This window comes from Gavia stellata, chromosome 10 (genome assembly GCF_030936135.1).
Source record: "Gavia stellata isolate bGavSte3 chromosome 10, bGavSte3.hap2, whole genome shotgun sequence".
NCBI classification, from domain to species: Eukaryota; Metazoa; Chordata; class Aves; order Gaviiformes; family Gaviidae; genus Gavia; species Gavia stellata.
The window spans coordinates 2,920,863-2,946,168 of NC_082603.1; the positions used below are offsets into that span (position 1 = coordinate 2,920,863).

Here is a 25,306-nt window from a genome sequence, read left to right on the forward strand (position 1 = left end):
AAAAGTATCCCAATACATTCTTGATCATGCTTTAGAACCAAAGTGTTTGTATTTTTTCTTAGCGTTCCAGTGCCTTTACACAAAAAAGAAATTTGCAGTGGTATTAAAATGCCCTAAAATCTGGAATTCTTTTCTATTGCAGTTCAGATCCAAGTAAACATCACGTTTCATGTACGAATTATCTGTATTAACCTTACTAGAATTCTTCCCTCTTTCTGCTCTCCTCATGGCAAGTAAACAGTAATGTTATCACCTAACATACCCAGCAGAATAGCTCATAATGGAAGCTATCTGTTTATATTCTAAAAATCTTGATTAGCAAACAATTTTGACAACTCGTGGATTATCTTCTAGATATATGCAATGGCTGCCTAGATGTAGCTGTTGCCGATATAGTTAATATTCCAAGAGAACGATGATTGAATCAGAGCTGGAGTCACTGAATAAAAGGCAGCATGTACGCATCTCAAAATTTCTAATCATTTTATTGATTTCTGGGTTCTCCAGGTCTTGAACTAAGGTATTTACATGCTGAATTGGTCTAGTCTGGAAACTACTAGAAACTATTTGTATACTTATTATGCTAGTTAACCAATATTATCTAAAACAATGCATATAGTGAAATGTTGGCTTCATGAAATCCAGTTTTTCCCCTATTAACTTTTATGAAATTATACTTCTCTTAGCAAAGGAACCCTTAAAGCAGGAATTGTCATACCAGGTAACTATGTGAGTCCTACCAATAGCCTGAAAAACACCAGTAGTAGCATTTTGCATTAAAACAGCAAGTAGGAAGAAAATGAACGTTCTACATTGGTTTAGGGCTCTTTCTAGAAAATAATATTATCATTCATTTATACAGAGTGACAGGGTTAGTTTCTTGTAAACTTGATTCACTTTCTACTTGATATTGTAACCGTATGATTCTACTTGATATAGTAAATGCATGCTGGAACAAGGTAACTGAACCTATCTTTACAATTTGTATTGCACATCTAACTGGTGATATTTAGGCAACAATTCTTAATTACTAATAGATGAAACCCAGATTTTTCCATCCTGTAACTGGCCAATACTTCTATGAAGCTCCAGTTGCTTGAGTTTAATCACTGAAGTAATTGAAAGAGAAGATCGATGCAAAGACTGCGACAGCAGCTGCTATTACCACACCTAAAATAACAAAGGAAATGCATTCAGTGAGTGGCAAGGGCAGCACAGTCATCAGCAGCTAGGGTGTGGAGGGCAGGGTCAAGGTGAATGACAAGCAGGAGGAGAAACAACAAGAGCCACCCCAAAAAAACTATCTACCACTGATAAACCTAAATCTAAAGCTAAGATGTCAGATATTTAAATTATAAAAGCTCCACATGACATTTCTAATCAGAGCAGGATCCTTCCAGAAATCCAGTTGACTGCGTACTTCTGTAGGACCTTAGCCATGTTCTGGCCCATAAAATAATGCACTGACTCTGCACTACTGCTTAATTTTAGGAATCAGACTAGGAAAAATAACAAAAATTTTAAGCTTTAAGAAACAAAATCTATTAAGTTTTTTTCTTTTCTGTGTGGCACTACATCTACTCTGTAAGTCTCTTTGTAGCACAACAGTCATTTTCCTATTGATTAACATGCTGGTTACTGATGTAGTTGAGAAGACGACACACAAAAAACCCAAAACATCAGAGTGATGATTTAAGTGTAAACATTTTTACATCCAAAGCAAACAAATATTTACTGCTATTACTCTTTAATCTTCCTGTTACCATGTTCTACTTCTAAGAATTAATAGAAAATAAAAGTTACTGTTTTGCTGACTACAGCGTAACTGCATTTTAATACGAAAAGACAGTCAAAACTCACAGCAAAGAAAACTTTACTAAGTGCAGACAGATATATGAGAGCTGAACGAAGGAGTATCAAGGAGAATTTGTATTTGAAAGAAGAGTTCTGTGGCTGGTGTTTCCTGAATTATTGAGGCTGACAATTAGCACCCAAGCCCATGTGTATTTGTCAGCTTCGGAAGAAGATTAGTGAGTCACTAGCTGATTTATGGATGCCTACTTGACAAAGCCATTCAACTGTGTTATGTTTTTTTGAAGTCCGGCATTACAGAAGCGGTGGCTCTCCAGAAAAGAAAGCAAGCTACATGAGCCTTTTGTATTGACTTGTAGGCCAAACAAATGCAAATACTGGTTTTGTTCCAACAGCGGGCTATGTTTCTTTCTTCCCCAGAAACACCCTGCATCTCCAACACTGAAATGGGGACTCATTCTAGAGAAGTATTCTATTAATCTCACCAGTTTATTAATAATGCTGTAGAAGCTTACAGTACTGAAAGGGCCCATTATAGTTTCTGGACTGCCATAGCAAAATCAGGGAAGTAACGTACCCATATTTTGTTGAAGTTTCAACAGCAATGTTGCTTTTGTCAGTTGTTTCTGTTGTGTGTCATCCACGATGTCAGTAACTGGACAAATATTAACTGCATGGAAATCAAGTGAAGAAGTAAATACCAGGTGAAAAGCTAACAGTTGTGTTTTACAGTTGAATTCAAGCAAAAGGCCAAGAACTTCATATCAACTATAAAGTACCTTTATGGTAGAAAAAACAGTTCATTGAAGTAGAAATGGTACAGTAGCAACAGCACAGTACTAAACTATTCTATATGGCTGGAAGAGTAAAAATAAAGAGAAACAATACATTTGGGAGGGAGTTCCTCTTCCAAAAGTTATCTTCCACATCCTGCTTCCAGAGTAACATATCCAACCCCCCTTACATAACCTGGGGAGAATTTGACTACCCCAAGAGAGAACTACCAAAATGACCCATTAATCACCTTTCAAGATCAAAGTTTTCCCTTCAAAGCCATTTGTCCAGAGTTCAGGCTACATGCAAAACCCACTGCCACTGAAAGAGTGAGCACAGCATCATTTCCCTACCCAACAGCCATAAATGCCGTTTTTCAAAGCGCAGAAATTCCTTTTTGAAGATCCCCTAAAAATACACTTTCAGAGCAGGCACAGAGGACACGTTTCCCCTTCGGAACAATTACTAAATCCTTAGACTGCTCAGCCAGGATGTGAGAGAGCTTGACTATTTCCAGACTGATGGGATTCAGACCCGTATCTATTTCCTCTCCAAAGATTTCCCTAATCACTTGGCTATATGCAGCTTGTTAGAGAGGGGGATGAGAGAAAGAAGGGGATTGAGGTGATTGAGTCCTGTAGCTGAATTTCTTAATTTATCCCACAAAGGGCGAGCATGCTTTGGACTACGCAGTTCAGTGATAAGGCTACTTGATGCTGGTAGGCCAATAGTTTTCAATTTGCATTCCTGTTCCCAGGACAGCTTGCTAAGGCATTGCTTGTCAAAAGTTCTGATTACAATTCAGTAGCTACTGTTGCAGACATCTTCTGGACAAGTAAACAGTAAGAGAAAGTGTTTGTGCTATTGCAGCGAGACCTGGATGTCTTTGGAAAGAACAGAACGGGTGTGCTGAGACTGTTCTTGTTCAGAAGATGAAGAACAAAAACCCACAGCAGTACCAGATAACAAGTTTTAGCAGTCCATGATGAATACTGATCTAAATAAAAACAGATCTCCCATTTCCAGAGTGCGGTTGTCAATCACCTATAAATTACAAATTATATAGCTGAGTAATAAGGCACATCCCTTGTATGATTCATATGAAAATGATTCATGGAAAAGTACTTTCTCCATCATATCATTAGCTATGGGGGAAATGTATAATCTAGATGTGTGATCAGAAAGGTTGTTTCTGTCATCTAAGATGAGTCATGTGCATGATTGTCTTCAAAATCTTAAGTCAAACTTGCACAAGATCTGTGGTTACACAAAAGCACTCAAACTAGACATTTAGGACTTGTCTTTAGCCATTTTTATCCCTGAACCCACTGACTTTGTATAGGACGTACTACAGCAGAGCAATTAATAACTGCCCGATATGAAACTTAACAGGTCAGCAAGATACAGAGATACACTCACACATATCTCTGAAGCCCACTGGTCCAAAATGAGGCCATAGTTTCATCATTATTTTTTCTGTTTAAGGAAAACACACCCTCACCTGCCTAATACATGAGCAGAAATTTTCAACTAGAGTAAACGAATTATTAATTATTACAAGATAGCTTTTTAAGCCTGTACTTACTAATAAGTACCTAGGTACTGCTTGTACCTCAGCTAACACAGTAAGAGCACCACATTCTCTCCTAACTACTTAATAAAGTTTTCAATTCCCTAAAATAACTTACCACTTTTAGAGAAGCTGACCACATTTCTTGGGTCACCTTTGAAGTCTAGATCCAGCAGGTTTCTTTCTGCTTTAGTTTTGATGAGCAAGTAGGATAGTTTGTGCCCTCTAACTTTGTTTCTTTGCATGTTCGTAAGAACGGTTGCAGTCTTCTGAAGATAACTTTTGAAGCTGCACATCAAGGCAGCAATGCTCACTTGCTCGGGGCGGGGGGGGGGGGGGTGGGGAGAAAGAGGGAAAAAAGAAAAAGGGGAAAAAAGAAAAAAGAAAGAAGAAAGAAACACCCTCGAGCTATTTAGTTACTGAAGGCATTTATGCCATTAAGTTGTGGAGGAGTTGCATTTGAAGCATCTGTAGTATAAATCACACAAAACGTTTTCAAAAACAGATGCTTTCTATTATCAATTATATTAATCCTTAATTCTTCATTAATTCTTCAATTTGCTAACAAAGATGGGGAAGCGATTACCACCACTGAGGTCTTATTTATGTTTATCCACTCAGAGTACTTAAAACACCACCCCCACTCCCTGCACCAAGGAGGAGCAGGGATTTAGTAAAGCCAATCATAAATGCAGAGCTTTCAATTGCTTGTATTAAAGCACTAAATACCTTGAAACTACAGTGTTAGAGCTATTTATAGCTTTCAATTACAAATAGGTCAGTTTTTACTTTCTATTTTCCATGTAACAATTTAAAAGCATGATCCAGTAGTGACCTCACTGGAGGACTGTACAAAGAATGAAGAGAATAAAACTGAACGAGACAGCAGCAAAGGCCGTACTAAGTGAGCACATAAAACTGACCTTCTCAAAATACCTTTATTTCACATGTTTTGACTAGAAGCTGCTTAAAAATAAATCTTTTGGCTATGCTGATTAGATCCTCTTCTTCTCAAGTGCGTATTTTAGAGAGCAACAAAAAAAGAAATTATTTGAAAAGCCTGCTCATGTTCTTGAATTTTAAACAATCCTTCTTATCAGCAAACTTTCCCCAGAACTTAGCTACAGATAGCATTTCCAGTTAATTCAAGGTTGGTGCCTAAGACCACAGGAATTTTGATAGAAACAGAAAGGCTGATGTCAAAATTCACTACAAACCAATTTTTATACCATTACTAAATATTGACTATTATTAATAAAGATAGCACTAAGCTTTGAGAAACAAATGCTACCCAAATTGGAATGATGCATTGAAAAAGCTTTTACACAGAGGAAACCTCAAACTCTTATTATGTCACAAAAACATATTTACAGCATTACTTAGACACTTCATACCAAAGTACCAATAAAAATCAAATTGCAAAATTAATGCTTTTTCTTACAATGCAGAACATTTTCCTTACACAGTTAACAGGTCTAACTTCTAAAATGGCCTTCCTGGTGTTAATAAAAATGTACAAATAACTTGTGATTTTAATAAACCACAAGTTATGCCATAACAATAATTATCAGAATCGAACAGCGCTGTGCTTAGAGCATTATCATCGCTATTAACAGAACACATTCTATGGACAAACTTGATGGTGTTCACTGGGACAAGGCCAGTCTGTTTTTTTCCGAAATCCTCTTTTATGTTTTTCCCTTTCCTCTGCTATGCACCTACTTTAATACACACTTTTTTAAAAAAAGAAAATAAATCCCACACACCTAACTCTATAACCAGCAAGCTACAAGAACACCCAACTCATTTTGTGAGCTACCTGGTCATCATTTTACATGTATTAATGGCATCAAACCTTTGTGATGCATTGCTGTTAGTCTAACCGTGCTTTCTTCCTACCTCCAGATCATACATCCTTACACAAGCAATACAGCTAAACTGACTCATCTTCCCTCTCCCTCCCACGCCTATCTCCACTGCTACAACAATAATAATTTGCCTCCCTAAGTTATACTAATTCCTTAAAGCTCAGTAATAATTAGCTTTAAAATTACTAAAGTTACTCTCATAATGCAAGAGAGATTTTTATTGGCTTTCCTGTTTTTCTTGAGGTTCTTGAGCTGTGTACAGCTTTTATTTCTCAAGATAATGAGTCAGATTCACTGCTAACAGGTTTAGTTAAAACCTGGGAAAACTAATTAATTTAGAAAGACTTAAGAATTTATGGTTAGCTCTGAAATTAAGAAACTCAAAAACCCCTCCAAGTGAACAAGTAGGTCAAGCAGAATATGAGTAGTCACAGTTCATCCTACACAGCAAGCTCATGGCTACATTTTCCATTTTTTGTCCCTAAATACCAACATCAAAAAGTGTCCCAAGTTCTTATCTGACAATTAGTGTTATTATTTTTTTTAAACTTAAATTATAAAACTGTAACCTGTAGCTCATATTCACACTGATGGGGGGGGGAAAAGGGAAGAAAAGAAATCTCTTCCATAAGATCACAGGAAGTATTAGATGCATTTCAACTACAGATTTGACTCTTACATTGAAATCAAAGCCATATGGGGAAAAAAGCCGAACAAGAGGAAACTATATAAATCAGAAATATTCAGAAAAAGAAAGTCAGTACCTAGATTATAGCAAAATATCTGTATTAAAAGAAATATAACAGTCTCACTATCAGATCATAAACTTATAAGACACTCAGTAGAAAACAAAAAACTTCCTCAATTTTCTTTCCATTTTGGGTGAATCACAAAACTTCAGTTTTGGGCACTGCATTTGATACATAAATTAAAACACTCAGAACAAAGGAAGGTACTTTGTATTTTTGAAAGAGTCAGGTTCTAGCTTGAGAACTTACTGAAAGACACATTAGACTATATATGTATTTTTTAATATTTAGTGAAAAAACAGATTTGACTAAAGTGCTCAACTTCATATTCCAATTTATTCTAAGTAGTATTAGAACTACTCAGCTCTTAAACCAGCAAAGTTGAACTACTGAAAAAGTAACCAGAATATAAAGCTTTACACGTTTTTTTTAGTTTATTTGGCAAAATAGGATCATCCTTAATTCATGTGCAGAGTAATGCATGCAAACCTTGTTCAACTGAACTGCAGTTCATGGGCTGCAATCACGCTCGCAGAGATAACGCAGTGAAACAGCAAAATATTTGAGAGACGAAAGAGAGAGATGTCTGTTACAAGTCAAATACAAAAACTGCAAGAACCGTTACCACTTTTCACAAATATATTTAAACTGTAATCAGGCTGATACAAACGCTTAGAGCTTCATATGAAGTAAGCCAACTTTTAAGCGTATCTGGATCTGGATAAGTGTCCTATGCCATTAGTCAACACTTTTGTAATCCGTGATGCAGGCTATCCCGATTCTCAGATACGGTATTTACCTGTGGTAATTTCCTCTGCTATATGGATATCTTCAGCTTGCACAGATTGATCCAACATCTCAACAAAACGTTCCTGAATTTCTCCAGAGGCCTCATCACCAAACTTATAATCACTGAGCATCACACTGGACCCAGCAACAGGGACAAACAGTCTCTGAGGTAAGATATGATATTCCCTCTCAAAATCTAAAAGAAAAAGGGGGGAAAAATAAAAATAAAATAAAAAGCCAAATAAAAGCCTTGCCAGTTATGATAAGAGTCCTCATTAATCTCTGACCATAAGATAAAGTTATTGCAAAACAACTGCTCAAGGTTTCCATGTAAAAATCCTGTTTTCAGGCATGGCTTATTTAGCTGTTACTGTTTAATGAAAGTTTTGGCTGCTCTTACACTGATTTATGTTCTTACATTAGTGTCTCCAGAAATACCCAAGACACTTCCAAAACGGACCATAAAATGCTAAACAGACCTGTTTTCATGTTTAGAATGACTAGCAAAAGAACTCGGGGAAAGACTGCAGATAAGAGCGTACACAGAACAGCATATGATTTCAACACCACAAAGGATTGCTAACACTCGGCTGCTTTATGCCATACTTAAAGCCACGAAGTACGGGTGCCACCTAAAGGGGAAACTGAAAACTGCATGCAATTGAAAACAAGTTTAAATCACGCACGTTGGATAAAGCTGGCTAACACCAAAACGAACGACGTTACCCTAAAGTAAATGGTAATTCTGAATATGAATCGTTTTTCCTTACACCCAGCATGAGCTAGGAGATCTGGTCTCAGCATATACCCCCTTAGTTTTTAATATAATCACGATCAGAAGTTTTATTTTCATTAGATCAATTTGCATTGTGTTCTGGCCTCTGCGTGGTGCTCTGTTAAATTCAAGCTAATGCTAATTCATGATGCTGAAATAAGATTTACTTCTTTAAACGACACAAAGCTTGTAAAATGGTATTTGATGAAGAGCAATAAGGTGAGGGGGCAGAGACAACACAGAGACAACACAGATATATTTGTATAGTTACTAAGGAAAAAAAAAATAATCAGGATACTTCTTCACATCGTAATCACCACATACCATACCATATTTAATTTAACGAAGATGAACTATTGAACTTCAGAGCTCACGTCCACTAGCATTTGTAACATAGGTGATATAAGAACAGGGAAGGCCATGTCCAGCTGGTTCTCTGTATCCTACTAAGTTTTAACATACTTCAATATTAATAGGAATACCATAGAGTGATTTAAAAAAAAAATAAAAAATTAAAAACGTGCAAGTTACAGTTAGAACTTCAGCAACAGGAGTTTCAACTACAGAATTTTTTAAAATTACAAAATTTCTGATCGGTGAGAAAGAAGCTGAAATTGCACTTTGTGGCCATGAGAACTGAACACAAACTTTGTTAGAAGGTTGTGATGCCAAAGAACATATCTGAACTTGACAAAAATTCTCATGATTTAAGAAAAAGTCAAGGCTGCCAAACAGAAATTGTGCCATTTGCTTTTTATTCTGCTCTAACCATACTGGAACTTCAGTACACCAGCAGAATTTTCTACAAGAACCAAAATTCACTGCAAATGTAAGCTGTTTTTTCTCTGAATTCCTACTTTTTTTGTGAGGTCCTTCATTTATAATGAGATCTTCAAAGAGTATTTCACAACGATCACTCAATGTGTTTATTATGTCTCTTTTCAAAGCCTGCAAGAACAAAGAGAAAACATCAGTAATAGAAAAGCCATTTGCAAAGCTTTTGACTAGTAAGAAACAAAGAAGTAGTCCCTCATAGGTTTAACCCGTGTTGAAAGAATAGTTTTTCCAAAAAATAAAAATTCAAAAGAGAATTTTAAAAAGTCCAATAAAGAGAAGCCAACGTCAACAGAAAGAAAGAAAACAATAAAACGAAAATGAAAAGCCGAGGAAGATTTTAGTATTGCTAGAGTAGTAACTGACAACTTACAGACATTACTGTTAAAAACAAACAAAAATTATGACAAGGCATTGACTCAGTAAGGGGAAAAAAATAAAAAAAGAATAATCACTGAACAAAAAAGAAAAAAAATCTGTATTTTCCCACTACACAAACATAGTCTCTTACTTTTTCTTAATTCTAAGAAAATTTGTCCCAGCCTAATCACTTTGACAATTTGTGCAAAGATTCATCAGAGAACGGCCTTAGCAACAGAAGACATAACCTGCTAGAAGTGAAAAAAAACCTGAATTCATCACACATGCATAAAGACGGTTTCTAAAACAACCCGTATGTTCAAGGGGATGAACATTCTGACCCCAGTTTAGACCAAGTCATTTTGGCAAAGAAAAATCAGTATAACAAGTGTCATGTATTTCAGAAAAAACATTTCTGATGAACTAACCACCTTTTCACTACCTGAATAGCTTCTTTAACTTTTGGCTTGTTGTTATGTATGTAGGCTCTGCATTTCACAGCACCTTTGAGATTTATGGAAGCACTGCAGACCTGGATTGTGGCTGTTGATCTATGACTGGAACCCTGGGACTGAAAAATAAACACATTTCAGTTTTATCTTGTTACCAAGGCACTTGCAGCATGAGTAACAAAAAACAGAACTAGGAAATTAATAGCATACCTTAAGATGTTTACATATAACCTGCTTTCCCTCATAATTTCTATCTCTAAGGTGGTTTTTTTCAGTTTTGTTAGTTAAGACTAAAATCTCTCTCCTTTTCCATTATGTAAAAAGTATTTACTTCTCCAGACATTTTATTTCTTGCAATTTAAATATTTGTGTCTGTAAGATTTCTAAAAGTTTCCAGGCAAGTAACTTTTGGCTAATATTAGTCCTGCAATCTAGAAACCTTTTTAAAATTATTTTTTTAAACGATGAAGTTTGTATGTTTACTGTATAGTAAGCATAACCTGTGGTATACTGAGAGTCATCCCATCAGTCAGTACTAAATTATAAATGTGGTCACATTTAAAACTGTATCAAACTGTTGCCTAGAAATATTCACCCTAATTACCAAAACAATGAGTGTGCTGCATGAAGCAGTCTAAGACAACACCTGGAAACACGGGGATGTATAGCTTCCACGTGAACTCCATGAATTACTTCTGCCAAAATGAAAAGCTTTCTTTTCTCTGAGGCAAATGGGACAATGTAACAACAGAAGCAGCTTCATCAAGTCTTGAGAATGGCATTTTATACATTTCTAAAAGTTTGGTAAACATAACTTTAGAGAAACCAGGAGCTACCTGACAAACCAGGACGGCCTGTGCCATGCAAGAAGCCTACAAAACAATGCCTGGACACATTTGGACTTTAGGACCTAGACTGGGGTGTCTAATTCAGGGTTCAAGTCAGCATAACCTCTGGTAGAGATGAGACTCCTGACACAGACCCAACAGCTCCAGATTATGATTCAGCTCACAGGATCTGTACCTTAATCCAAAACTAGTGACTGAGCTTCTGATGAAAGCATTCAAGTAAACGTCCATAGCTAGCTGTGACAAGTTGAAGCACGGGGGCGATTCTGAACTTCAGAACAATGCAAAGTCACCTTGAAATCAATGTACGCAGGTATCCTACTACCAAATGAATTAGTTTGCGGGACTTTATTTCGATAACCAGTTTTTCAAATTTTCCTTGCAGCTGTACTGTGCAGTTCTTAGACAACGTGGTTATGAGAATTTTCAAAGACACGAAATACCTGTCCACAGTTTCACAGTCAATATCCATGGGGGAATAAAAAGTCTTAAAGTAAACTGGATTTCTAGACAATAATTCAGAATGTTCTTTTATTTTTTATTCTATTTTATAAGCTAGCAGAGAGGTTATACTTTACAAACCACTAAATACGTACCAGCTGTGTCAGAACCTTGACATCAGAAAACTGAGCGCTGGATTGAGTATTTCCTCTTAACTTTTTCTGAAGGAAAAAAATTCTTTGTGTCATGAAACAGGAAAAAAAAATCTCACTGAATCAAAATCATTACGGTATAAAACATGCCCTAGTTTATAGCTTTTAAGAGAGAAAAATGGCACATAGGAAACAGCCATGAGAATATAATTACAAAACTGAAAGGAGAGATGAATGCATCAGCCAAACAATGTGTTTCCACTCTCTGTTAAACATTTAGCCATACGTAGGTCTTTGATACCTCATCACCTACATTCACACCTTACTCATGTTCTTTAACGAGACAGCATACAGAAATTTGTGAAGTCTTACTTCACATATAATTGTTGCGTTCGCATTGCCAGAGGAAGAAGAGGCAATTTGCAGCAATGAAGATGGGAACACAACCAGTCCTGCATTATTAGTTATTTGAAACAGGCCAATTAGATCAACACATGTTGTACAGAAGGCATCTCAGTCAATGCTTTATCACACTGGAGGTTCTAACTACACATCTATTAAGAGTTCAATTCCTTGTTGTTCGGTACTCACCTGCCCTTCCAGTAGTTCTGTATCATCACCTTTAACTTGTCCATTGATCAGAAAAACACTGTCTTCTATCTGTTTTGACCATCGATTTAATCCATTCTTTAAAAAAAGTGAAAACAAAAATCTCATAAGAGGAAAGAAAATTTCACTAAGAGTTGGACAGTATCATGCTGAAAATTACAGAAATAGATGTTTCAACAGTTACTCCAAAAGAGTTCTAAAGTCTCTGAAAAATCTGTCTATATGTTTTTCCAAGGCTAAATCTTAATACCAACATGTTCAGAATATATCCATTAAGAAACAAGCATTTCAAAATAATTAAGTGCTACCCCAGGGATTTTATTTTTGTAGAGGGATGCAGCCTATTGAAAGTGAATTCATATTAAAAGCACCCCACACCCCTGTTCTCATTGTATGTAACCTTTGCTAGGTGAAGCAGAAGAGACTTTAGTTGGAATAATCATGACAATTGCTAAATAATTTTGAGCAAAGGAAACTGCCAACACTAAGCGCAGCAGAAGAAAAACTATCTGCATTTTTTATACTATGAATGCTTCATAGTAATTTCAAATTACATTTAAAAGAGGAACAACTGCCAAACATTCTCCATTGATTAGTCCTACTCCTCTACTCACGCTACTCGAATCTTTCTCTCTCATTTAATTTCCAACAGAAAAAGTAGTGTAGAGACCAACTACAAAATACGGGCAGCCAGTTAGTTACCTTGGTATTCTTCTCCAAGTCATGGTTTGGTGAAGTAGCAAGAAGTGGAATGTGAATATTAACATTTACTGTGCAGTCCAAAGCTAACCAGGAAGCAGACAGAGCACTCTGATATTTCCAATCTGCTGGTTTAGCTGAACTCTGAGAGCAGAAATAAGCAATAAAGCATCTATACAAAACACTGTAACTCAGATTTATTTGAAACGTTACTCGTCATGCATTAAAAGCTGTATATGACACACAAAATGACGAGCTTACCTTTGGATCTTGTACATCATAGGTTCGGCAAACTACTCTTTGTTACTTAAAGAAAAAGATCCAGTGGAAAGCAAAAAAACGAGTAAGAAAATTCGCAATTACTTTGTCCTTTTCTTAACCTCTTTGTTGAGCTAATTTGTGCTCTGAAGAAAATTCTCACCTTTCATTAGTGTAAAAAAGTGGAAAAACATTCAACTGTAAACTCCAACTATCATAGTGATGCTGTCCATCTCTTACAAATATATTAAGATCAATAGGTATTCACAGGAAGAACCACCAATGCACCAATTTGCAATTGGTCCTCGTCTCTCTCACCTCTCCAAGGAAAAACCTTGTTTTCTCTCCTTGTATTACCTCATTATCAACAGACCCAGCATTCTTCTGCAGCACTAGTACAGATCCCACATGCCCACTACTTCCCCACTCCCATGTAAGTATCATGGGTAACAGCAAGCTCAAGAAGCTATGCAGTATTTTAGATGTTTTCCTCAATTTATGCAAATCAAAACTGTCTGGGGAAGGCATAATTTGATGCCACCACACACACAAACCTAACAGTAAGAGACGATGGAAATTTTGCAAGGATAAGACAGTCAATAGTCTTACTCATGGCTAATCAGAAAACTCCAGGATTTCAACTTACTGATCTATGCCTATCTGAACTCAAACAACTTTCCCCTCCCAATTTATCATTTATTCAGAAATAACTACAGAAACAAGGTTGGGGGTAGCAGTCTCGAGCAACAGAGCTTCCTCATAAAGGATACTTCTTTGTAGCAGAACAAATTTGAAGAGCTGCTCTGTCCGAGACCTCCTCTTCAGCAGGTTTCCAAAGCCTTCTTTTAGTCAAGGACTTTTCCACTGAGAAGATTAGCTAAAGATGAAAAAAGTATTATGGATTTTTCCACAAAAATAATGCATTACAATTTCTGGAAAAGAGTCTTGCAATAAAGTTCTATCCCGGTGATATCATAATTCTGTATAAACAGGAAATACAGCTTACACGTCACCAAAATGTCATGTTAAAAGAACATTCAACAAAGATTCATAGGCAACTACTCCAAAGCAAAAGTTGCTTGTAAAATCTTAGTTCAGCTTCCTTATAAACTGAACCAAGCAACACACATTCACATATTCAACCTGTATGCTTTTCTCCCTACAAAAGCGCTACAGCTTTATGCCTATCAGTTGAGGATCCGGAAAGACAGCTGTGTGAAATAGCTACTATTTCAAAAAAACCAAATTTTAATTCAGGAATCACTGATCACCTGAACACAGCTCACCTTTTTTTGTTGGCTACTAGTTTCAGTAATCACAACTGAGATGTGGTTGCATTGCACTGCCAAAATTGAATCTTGGACCTTAGGTTTCAAAACCAACTCATGTTTAAATTGCTTATCATGCTTACCTTAAGAAAACAATAAAATGAACCTACATCTACAGAACAGAAACTAAATGTGGCACTAGATGTCCCAATACTGTAATAAAAATGCATTTTATGTCTATCAGACAGCAGCACATTCCAAGTAGTTTTTAAATATAACCCCACACACCGAAGTCAAATACCACTAGTTCTATACAAGAAATTCCTTTTAAAGAAATCAGAACTATAGATCTTTCACTATTGTAAACATCTCTAATCTGAACAATTCATTCAGTCAAAAAAAGCTAACATGCTACCACTACTAACAATTGTGCCACAAGGATTTAGCTTAATATAAACCTTGAAGATGTTTTCCTTAAGCTAGAATGTCCACTTTCAGTAAATACAGTAAGATTTGCTATCGCAGTAACAAACATCACAAGAAACAGAAAGTTAGCAAATACAAGCTCTGGTACAGTCCCACAGGACAGTGATTTCTGAGGTTTCAGTCTCAAAACCATACATCAAACCAGAACTTTTGTGCTGTCAGAAATAAAACAACAAAACAACCATTAATACTCAAGACAATGATAGAAAATTCTTCAGTTACACACCTAAAGATATTCCTGTCTTTCCACCAGGAAGTATACTTACCTTGCGCAAAGCGTTTTGACTATCTTTTGACAGTTCTGGAGTTGTAATAATAAATACACCAAGAACTAATAAGCCTCCAGGAAGCATTCTAGAAACCTTAAAAATAGAAATGAACAGGTATTAATAGGAATCAGAGATCTAGCAACCATGAACTTGATCTATCAAAAACTTCTAATGAGACAAGTATGCATCAAGAGCAGAAATGAAATAAGCAAGACTGTTTTTCACATACAGGTTCCTCTGAAATGTAGGAAGACAGCACCTAGCAAATTTTCTCGCTTCATTCCTATCAAGTCCCTGTTTCATCATTAACTTTGAAAACAATACAGATATTTTGGTTTAAAATATCTGTGCCTAGAGTGGTTAGGAAGGTTCTTTTACTTCAAGAAAAAGGCTTGAGACTACACAAGCGATGAGCTGGTTTTTCTAAGTCTTACTTCCTTTCTGTTCTTCCCACACCCTTCATTCACTCATACTGTGGTACCTGACTGGCGTGTGTAGTTATCCATTCTTCATCAATGGATGCCAGTTTTGAAGTACTGATGTTGTCTTCCTTCTGCTCCTCCTTTGGAGGTGTTCGAACAGCCCGAATTACGTAGTCTTTTTGCGGGGAACACTTTCAAAAACATCAATATAAGCAAATATACCATGAGGTTAATATCAAATCTGAGAGTATACTGTGTAATATAGTAACCGTAAGGTGTGCTTTACAGCAGGTATCGTTAAACTCTATAGTAATCTGTTACAAAAATAATACCTTCATGAATTTGCTTTTGTCTTAAAGCCGCCTTTAGTGACAAGTTTTATCTTTAAGATTTTAATTTCTTTTCTGTGTGTCATCTCTTTCACAAAATGATTTTAAAAGACTTGAGCAGTTAGTTGACACTGTGAACCATTTACAGAAGTCCCTTCTGGTCATATTACCACCCTCCTGCACTACACAAGCTCAATGTGATGTTAATGGACTTATCCCAGATGATTAAGGCCAAGGGGGTTTTCCCCTATTAACATGAATGAATGGAACAGACTTCAAATATTGCACACTTACCTGCCCTATTAACAGGCCAGTGACATAAGGCTGTAATTTTGTGCTGAGGTCTGAGAGATACTGCCCAACAGCTTCCTCAACAAAGTAAGTTCTACCCATTGCTGCAGGTTTAAGACTAAGTATTGTAGTTTCAACCTACAAAACAAATAATGTATAAAGTCAAAGAAAGTATATATACGACACCTGTTACCTGACAATAAGAATCTCACATGAAGATCCTGAATAGATTAATACTTTATCTGTCAACAAAGGTTAGTTAAGTAGCTTCACTAAGTTTGTTTTTTTAAATGAAAAACATAACTCCCTCTACCAGAGGAAGAATTATGTGACCCTTATTTGAAAGAAAACCATTTTAAATACCTACCACTGAAATGACATGGCAAGTCATACAATCAAATGCTAGGAAAAACATGTCTCCAAGCAACAATTTCTTGCTGCATCATGTTTCATCACATACCAGAATGTAAAGTGTGCATTTTTGCATTCACATTCCTCTTTGAGGAACTTGCTCAATTCCACACCTGAACATGCCATGCACAATTTTCATTCCAATTCCTAAGGCATTACAAGTCCAGCATCTGTGGACTATCCAAAAGGCCATCTTTACTGCTCCCATCAGTAGCCACATGAATCCAGGACACGGGGACTGCCCCAGACACTCCCCCCTTCCATGCAGGCCTATTCTGAAAACGGCTTCATGCATTGAGGACTTTCACAAAAATTAACGATGAAAACTCTAAAGCCAAAGAGCACATGGTGAGGAAGCAAAGGGCATTCTGAGTCCCCGCAAAGGTGCCTGCTGCAGAAAGCTACACAGGGATGGCAGAGCTGAAGCTCTGGACCGGGGCGAGGAGGAAAGGTGTCACCCACCTCAGCTCAGCTCAGCCCGGCCCACACCTCGGCGGTCGCTCCCGCACAGCTCCCGCACCGCCTCAGGGCTCGGGCCACTCCCCGCGCTCCCCGCACTAGCCTGACGGGCGCGGCCACCGCCGGGTCCCCACGCTCGGCCACCGCCACCTCAGCGCCGCCGCCTCAGCCGAGCACTGAGGTGGCCATTGCCCGCGTCACCGGCAGGCGCCGCTCGCGCCCCGGCGCAGAAGGATGACGCACGCCAAGCCAGACCCGAGCGCGGGAAAAGGGCGCGCAGAGGGAGAGCTCCCCGCCAGCGCCGCCATGCTTTGGGTGGCGGAAGGGGTAACGCCTCCTCCTGCATCTCCCGGGCGCACAGGACGCCTTAGAAAGGCGAGCGGGTCGTGGAGAGCTTCGAGACGAAGCCTTCGGGACTCCTGTCTCGATTTCAGCGGCTTTCACACCTCAACCAGCAGCTATAGCCTCACTCAACATGGCGGAAAGAGTCGCTCTACCGGAAACGGAAGTGCCTGTAGGCGCGCTGCCGGCTTTCCGGGAAACTACACTTCCCATGATTCCGCGGGGCCCGGCCCAAGCGCTCGCGCATGAGGCATTGTGGCGCCTGCGCCGTTGAGCGCGTCGCGGCCGGTGGAGGTTGGGCCGGAAAGCGCAGCGGCGCTCTGGGCTGCCACCAAGATGGCGGCCGTGCTGCAGCAGGTCCTGGAGCGGGCCGAGCTCTCCAAACTGCCCAAGCCGGTGCAGGGGAAGCTGGAGCGCTTCCTGGCCGATCAGCAGAGCGAGATCGATGGGCTCCGAGCCAGGCATGAGCGCTTCAAGGTGGACAGCGGTGAGTGCGGGGAGGGGGAAGCTGGGAGGATGGGAACGGAGGTGAGGGGCAGCGGGAACGGGGCAGGCTCCGGGGTGCTCCGTGCGGAGAGGGCTGCGCTGCCCAAGGGCTGAGAGGTATCCGCTCGTCCTGGTGCCCGGACAGGGGCAGCGGGCCCGCAGCTCGGCCGGGGACGGGTGGGCTGGGGTCGGGCCGGGTGCCCTCCCTCCGGCGCGCTTTTAGCGAGTAGCAGTGTCGTGGTGACTGTGAGGAGGGGAGCGAGGGACGTAGGGTTGGGCCTGACGGGTCGTTGTTGCCTTCGAAACGCTTTCAGGGGGTGACCCGGGCCCTGTGAGGTGGGTGTGGGTGTCCCCTGTCTGGGAAGGGGCCCTGAGGCGGGGGGGGGTGTCCGTTGGCTGGAAAGGGGCCCTTCAGTTCGGACATAATAGGGTTTTTTCTCTCACTTTCGCTTGGCAAGAGAAGTCTAATTTTTTTTCTTTTGCAAAGGACTATTCAAAATGGGCTTAAAGAACAGCTCTTCATTAGATTTTTAACAAACATTGATATGCTTCAGTCTGCTTTGATCCTTCTTGTGGAAGAGAAACAATGTTTTGTTTACCCAACTCTTAAATAGTCTTAGGTTTATACTTTTTCTGTTAAATTCCATGTTGAAGACCATAACCTTTCCATAAAATGCTCCTGATAGAATCAATGGTTTTGTATTGATTTGGAGGTAACATGATCACAGGATCACAGAAAAAGTAATAGCAGTAGAGAACTGGAGTAGAAATGAGAGGAGAGTGTAGATGAGTGTAAGCGCTGGCCAGGGTTGTGAATATGAGTTAATTTATCGGGTAGGTGACATACTTCTGATGTAAACTTTACTTCCACCTTTCCTTCAACCTTTTGGTCTCTTTCATGATAAAAATCTTGCTAAAATAAATTAATAAAGCGTGGTGTAAATTAAGGCAACCCACAGATTTTAGCATATTAGTTTCTTTCAGGTCCCTTCTTCTCCTATGTGGCTGGAGGGGCAGCATTATATGAAATTGTAAGATATGACAGGAAGCATAAGATAAATAAAAATCCCTCAGTGCTTCCTTAGAAGCCCACTATGCCTGAAAGTGAGATTAGTTCTGCTTTTACTAAGTATTTACAGTTAAGGTCTATGACACAGTTACTGTTTTCACTTAACCAGAATTTAGATCTAATTTTTTTTTTTTCAGTGCTATGGGATATGCAGCATAGAAGGCAAGAGTTCATTTTAAGAAGTGTTCATTACAAATTTTCTGAATCAAATCTCTCGGAACGTGTGGTTATGTGGATTTTATTGTATGCATATAGAAATACACTATGTGTAAATATGTGCGGTTTTATTGTATTTTATTTTTGTTGTATTTTTCTTGGATTTTCCTTTATGTGTATAGAAATACGCTATGGATAATATGTGTAAAAGAAGTTTTAAGTTGATGTAGTTGAGACCGCACTGCATAATTGTGCTGATACAATGTTCTCTAGCTACATCAGAAATGTTAAAGAACTCTTAAAATGAATTATGCTGTTATTTTATGCATTATTTCTGGAAACATATCACTTTCCATGCTAACAAAGTATTTTAAACAATGTTAATTCAATATGGAAATGCATCTTTTTGCCTTCAGAAAGACTTTTTTCTTCCAATTCTACTGTACTCCTATGATTTTTAGATAATTTCTTTATAAATACCGTTATTTAATAAAGATGTCCATTAATAAGGATCCTTGATCAAGAAAAAGAAACGTTTATTAAGTGAAATTAAGATAACAGTGTTATTTTGCAGAACAACAGTACTTTGAAGTAGAAAAGCGTCTGGCTCAAAGTCAGGAGAGACTTGTAAATGAGACACAAGAATGTCAAACTCTCCGTGAGGAGCTTAAAAAACTTCGTAAGTAAAACTGCACATTCTTAAGATTGGACAAGATTCATTGTTTAGTCCAATGTTACGCTGAAATGCTTTAAGTTTCAAATAGGAGTTGAAAGTCCATCCATCAACTACATTTGGTATTTCTGCAACTAGAGAGATGTTTTGCTTTTGTGTCCAAGTCTGCTTTTTTTAATGGAATGTTTGTTCTAATGGAAAAAAAACCACCCACCTTGCTTTCTGATTTTGTAGTAATAGTAATAGATTGGGTTATGTATTGATCTTCACAATAAATGCCTCTGCTGTAAGGATTGCATTAGTTTGCCACAGTACTACTAGTCCATCCATAGTGAAGTCTTGAATTCTTTTTTTTTTTTAACTATGTTGTTAAGGGAAATTTTGGTTTAATTGCATTTGGAGAGTAAATTTTGTCATTATGTTACAGTAGAGATCCCTCACTACTATTTCTTGTTATCCAACAGATGAACAGTTGAAGTCACTGAATGAGAAAAATAAAGAACTTGAAGCTGCTCAGGATCGTAATGCAGCCATTCAGGTACTGGAAGAACTTGACGCTAAATTGAAAGACTTTGGTTCATCTGTCTCATTGCAGCCAAAGAATGCAATCAATTTCCAAACTGGACTATATCAATATCAGTACAAATATGTACTGATTACATATTTACATGTCTGTATGGCTGTGTGTACAGGAAAATTGTGTGGGTTTTTTAAGTAAATGCTGGTGTTTTAGCAAACGGAATTACAGGTGAACATATGTCAGAGCAGATGCTTTTATTTCAGTTTGAATAGATTGTTTCATTCTAGCTGAAACCTGTTCTGAAGTGTCGTTAAGCTGAACCTCAGAAATTGGACAAAGGTGTAAAGAGGAGTTCTGGTTTTCCCCCATCCTTTCCCATGCTCTGGCAAAGCTTTTCTTGCATTATGCTCAAAAGTCATGGCGTTGCAGGATGAGTCACTTCAGCTGACTGATCCAGCAGAACACTAATTTTGGAGCAGGAAGTGAAAACATTATTATTAGATTGATTTGTGCACAATGAGGAGACGGATCTGATTGTGTCCCCAGAGGGGCTTACCTGGCCTAACTGAAGTAGTTTGTATTGACACCTTAGAAGACAGAGGCAGTACTATAGCCTGTAAATGATCCAAGACTATTGACTTCTCTTTGACTTTGATTTTTTGCATCTGTTCATTCCTTGGTTACTGTTATCTCTTTTATTTAACCAAATAAAACTGTTTCAATGAAGTCTTAACTACCAAAGATGTCTTTCAAAGAGTATTAAAATTAGATGCAGTTTTGAACAGTTCCTGTTGTTTGTTTTGGATTTCTGTTAGGCCTTCCATTTGTTTCATCTGCTCTAAGTTCAACAATTTTCATTCTACTTTTCATTCAAATACAGCTAGAACTAGAGGGAGTCTTGTGGCAGTGTGGATTCTCTCTGTGCCAACTGAAAAGCAAAGGCATGAAAACTACCTATTCAGTGTGACGCTTCTCATCTTTGCTGTCTAATCTTATGTGATAATGGCATTTCTCATTTAAGCACAAAGGGCCAGCTGGACATTAGTATCAGTCATTTATGGCAAAAACCATTAATTGAAATGTGTTGGCTATTGGGCACTAGAAGAAAGAGGTACATTAACCTGCATTTGCTTGAATTATATACCCCAACATGATAGAAAAAATGGAAGCAGACATGCTTTCATACTATGTGGTTTAGACTGATTCAGCTGCCTACCATAAAAGCCTCTTATCCCAGTTTTTAGGTGGCTGGGGTAATTTCCTGTGGTTTAGCATGCTTCTCTGTGATAGTGAGTATAAATAGTGACTATAAACGGTTATCGAAAGCTGACCACATTTCTTTATTGCTCTTTTACAATTTTTTTCAGAGCCATTTAAGTAGAGAAAAAGAAGAACTGGAAGCTGAAAAGAGAGATTTGGTTCGAACAAGCGAAAGACGATCTCAGGAAGTTGAACATTTGAACGGTATAGCCAAGAACATATTAACAAAATACTTCACATGATTTTGCTAAATAAAAGACATGCTTGAACAATTGAACTGGTGTGGAGTATCCAGTTTGTGTAGGCAGCACTAAATAATGGATTAGCAGGAAACAGTATTTAGAAAAAAGGAAACAGGGCAGGAAATTACATGCTAATTGCAGAAAAACACAGCAGTTTGATGCTTGGTTTTGTAGATACAAAAACATACATTATACAAGATCTTATTGCACAATACGCAATTACATACATTATATCTTGCCTGTTCTCATTCTTGACAATTTAGTTAAGCTGAGTAATTAGAGCTGTTACACAATTAGCTTTTTTTAACACTGATTTCCCTCCTCCAGAGGATGTTAAACGCTTAAATGAAAAGCTTACAGAAGCAAACACAGAAAAGGTGAAACTTCAGTTAAAGTTGGATGAACTTCAAACATCAGATGTTTCCATGAAGGTGAGTGGTACTTTATATGCATAGTACGTGTTAATGTTCTAATAAGTAGTTGTTTACATGTGATGTAATCATAATTTTGTCATTATTGACTTTGGAAGTAGGTCAAGTGTACTCCTGTTATTTAGAACAAATTATTTTATTATAAAATCGGTGACTGTGACTGGAAGCGAGACATGTTATTTATAGAAAGCAAGGGGGCATCAAGTTGGGCAAGCATGTCCAAGCCTCATTGGTGGCAATGGTGGCTACTGCTGCCCTCTAGGAAGAAGGACTTCAGATCCATGAAGGCAGGTAGAAAGGAGAAAAATAGTTATTTGTGAAACTGTACCATTTCTCTGTGGGCAGAATAAACTCCATGTAGAGCTGAAAAAGAGGAGGAAAGGAGAAAAGAAGAGGAAAACTTTAATTTATTTCCTTTAACTAGATATTAATCTAGTTAATGTTCCCAGCTAACGTAAACTTTCAGTAACGTTAAGTCAAGTTTCAAGTTCTTGTCGTTTGAGACTGGTAAGTTAGTATTACCAATGTAATAAGGAACACTGCCTGTCATTTGCTGCTATTTACCAAATTACAGTACATTTTTGCTACTCCTACTCTGATCATAGTACTGTGATTAACTTCTTTATTTTCTGTGGAATCAGTACAATTAAACTATGCAATTTTCTTTTTAGTATCGTGAGAAAAGGTTGGAGCAAGAAAAAGAACTACTACAGAATCAAAACACGTGGCTGAATGCTGAGTTGAAAGCCAAAACAGATGAACTTCTGCATACTGCCAGGGAGAAAGGCAATGAAATCTTGGAGCTTAAATGTAATCTGGAGAACAAGAAGGAGGAGGTAGTGTAATTACTGAGTGCTTTTGCCATTTCTTGTAAATTATACCTCCCGATTAATTGTATTAAACAAAACAAAGTACTTTAATAACTGTATTTGAGTAAAAATAAAAAGTATGTTTTGCAGTTAATAAGGAGGTGTTCGTTTTTTTAACTTGCGATTTCTAAGGAATACATGTAGTTACCATTATCTAGAATAGAAAAATCAAATGTTTTAATTATAAACTAGAATTTTTGGAATCGTTGATAACAAAGCTATATAATGGTTTAATGCTGTTAAAATGTGTGGGAATACAGTTCTTAATAAGAGGAAGGGGCAGAAGGATCTGACTTAACATTCTTTGCGGAGTGGAGTGATGACATTTTTGTTTTCCTGTAACAAAATATATGGCAGAATCAATGGACATATTTTGAAAATACTCAGCTTCAGTGAGCTTTTCTTTGGGTACCTGAGCAGTTTCTTTAACAACTGTGACAACTGGACAGGTTTTCTGTGGCACTTAGCTCCACTGAGGCTTATGACTTTATTTGATTATGCATAATTGGAGCAATCTGAGGACGCTCACCTTTTCATTTAGCTGAATGCATGGGAGCAAAGGCTGTTAGAAAATATAATCATTTATGCTCTTTCTGGAACTTCTGGGGTTTTTTTAAAGTAAAAAACAATGAGATGGGTATTTTCCAAAATAAACTGGACGGGAAAAACAAATTTATACATGTTGTTCTCATTTATTCTTTGAACAGGTTTCCAGAATGGAGGAACAGGTAAACAGCTTAAAACAGTCAAATGAAAATCTTCAGAAGCATGTGGAAGACCTTTTGAATAAACTGAAGGAGGTAAGACAACTTGAAGTCTATGTGAAACAGCATTACAGTTGCTTCTACAAATTAAAAACCAAAATGTATGAAATAGAAGTAGTGGAATGCTCCCCCACCCTGTCTCTTCTTTAATTTACTAGGCAAAAGAACAGCAAGCTAGTATGGAGGAAAGATTCCACAATGAACTGAATGCCCACATAAAATTATCCAATTTGTATAAGGTGAGTTTATTGATACTGTTAAAAGCATATATTACTATTACTTGAGGCTGAATTTTAGCATTACATGTAATGCAGGTCAGTTTTGGGGGTTTTTTCCCCACAAAGTGGGGATGTGGGGAAGACTAACTTCCATTGCAAAACATTGTGAGACGTCCAAAAGATGGTTTTCTTTGCTGCTGTCTTAAGCAGTATGTGAAATCTTACATTGCTTGGATCATTTTATAGATTAAGCAAAACTGGGGTTAAAATAGTAATTTTTTGCTCACTGTTTTGAGGCTTTGTGTTATATGAATGTGGTTATGTCTTACAATGTTGCATTGGGAGGTAAAGGTTTGTATGTAAAACATGACCATACCAGAGATTTTTCTGAGTTTGGTTAGTAGAAGTTCATTTCAAATAACACTGCAAGCGTTAGTGATCGGATTAAGACACTGAATGTCATGTATTGTGTCAAATAAGCACCAGCTAAACAAGTAATTTTTGTTTGTTTTGTCAGCTCAAAGAATGAAAAATGTCCTGTAGCGTATTGTCTAAGACAAAGTCAGCTAAAGAGGACAACTGATTGCTCCTTAGTTTACGTATATTAGTTTCACAGGTTAATGAGTTCTGTTTGCTGAATTTTCTTGCGTAGATACCCACATAAACATTCTACCCTGATTAATTCTGAGTTCTACTTAATACATTGTCTGATTAGATGTAAACTAATGTCCCTTCATTGAACAGCAAGTCAGTAGCTAACTTCTCTGGACCACAATTCATTAGCATTTAACTTTTAATTTTGGTTTGGTTTGGTTGTTTTGGTTTGTTTTGGCTTTTTTTACTCCATTCATGCTTTTGTTATAGAATCATTGATTTGAAGGGGCTTAAAGGTTTGTCTTCTGCTTAACATAGGGTTTGCTATGTAACTGCTGACTTATTTGTCTGACCTGATATTAAAAGCATCAAGATTGAGTGCCCTCCCATGGGAGCCTGTTCTGAGACTTCGCTGATTAGCAACAGTTGAATCAACTTTATGTCGGTTATCTCTAATGGACGTGCAGAATTGCTAAAGTATTACACAGTCTTGCACTTGTGAGATCTGTAACTGGAAGCAAAGAAACATAAACTGTTTATCTAAGATTCCCTAAAAATACCAAGTTTTTCAGAATGATCCAAATTGACTACTCAAAATTTCTCCAAATTTTCTTTAGTGAAGAAAAGGAACAAAGCCAGTACCAGCTATAAAGCAGCTAACGGGCATACATTTTGTTTGGATTTGTCGTATCAAATCAATGTCTGACACTTCTTACTCTCACATGGGCAGTTTGCATCAAAGTGAGACTTAATCCAA

At 37.7% G+C, this 25,306-nt stretch overlaps 2 protein-coding genes across 2 annotated transcripts in view; one reads left to right on the forward strand and one right to left on the reverse strand.

Moving 5' to 3' along the window:
• On the reverse strand, positions 1–16,962 carry ODR4 (odr-4 GPCR localization factor homolog). The gene is made up of 14 exons (XM_009811839.2): positions 16,929–16,962; positions 16,059–16,193; positions 15,495–15,626; positions 15,011–15,106; positions 13,761–13,867; positions 12,994–13,030; positions 12,736–12,876; positions 12,016–12,111; positions 11,428–11,493; positions 9,974–10,102; positions 9,195–9,285; positions 7,573–7,758; positions 2,390–2,482; positions 1–1,170 (listed from the first exon to the last, which is right to left on the reverse strand). Exons 2-14 carry the CDS (start codon positions 16,155–16,157, stop codon positions 1,103–1,105), a joined length of 1,341 nt encoding a protein of 446 aa, XP_009810141.2. The 5' UTR covers positions 16,158–16,193; positions 16,929–16,962; the 3' UTR covers positions 1–1,102.
• A 641-nt stretch (positions 16,963–17,603) lies between these two features.
• TPR (translocated promoter region, nuclear basket protein) overlaps positions 17,604–25,306 on the forward strand; it is a 42,656-nt gene continuing 34,953 nt past the window's right edge. The window contains exons 1-8 of the mRNA XM_059822243.1: positions 17,604–17,754; positions 19,553–19,657; positions 20,116–20,189; positions 21,539–21,635; positions 22,001–22,104; positions 22,776–22,940; positions 23,681–23,773; positions 23,896–23,976. Of these exons, the coding sequence (XP_059678226.1) occupies positions 17,604–17,754; positions 19,553–19,657; positions 20,116–20,189; positions 21,539–21,635; positions 22,001–22,104; positions 22,776–22,940; positions 23,681–23,773; positions 23,896–23,976 (870 nt within the window). The remainder of the gene's footprint in view (positions 17,755–19,552; positions 19,658–20,115; positions 20,190–21,538; positions 21,636–22,000; positions 22,105–22,775; positions 22,941–23,680; positions 23,774–23,895; positions 23,977–25,306) is intronic.

Excerpts from the sequence above, each read along its gene's own strand:
- ODR4 (XM_009811839.2), bottom strand. The coding sequence starts at position 16,157 with ATGGGTAGAACTTACTTTGTTGAGGAAGCTGTTGGGCAGTATCTCTCA. Across the intron at positions 7,759-9,194 it reads TGAAGGACCTCACAAAAAAA|ATTTTGAGAGGGAATATCAT; the intron begins GTAGGAATTCAG and ends TTTTTCTTTTAG. Across the intron at positions 1,171-2,389 it reads GAAACTTCAACAAAATATGG|GTGTGGTAATAGCAGCTGCT; the intron begins GTACGTTACTTC and ends TTGTTATTTTAG.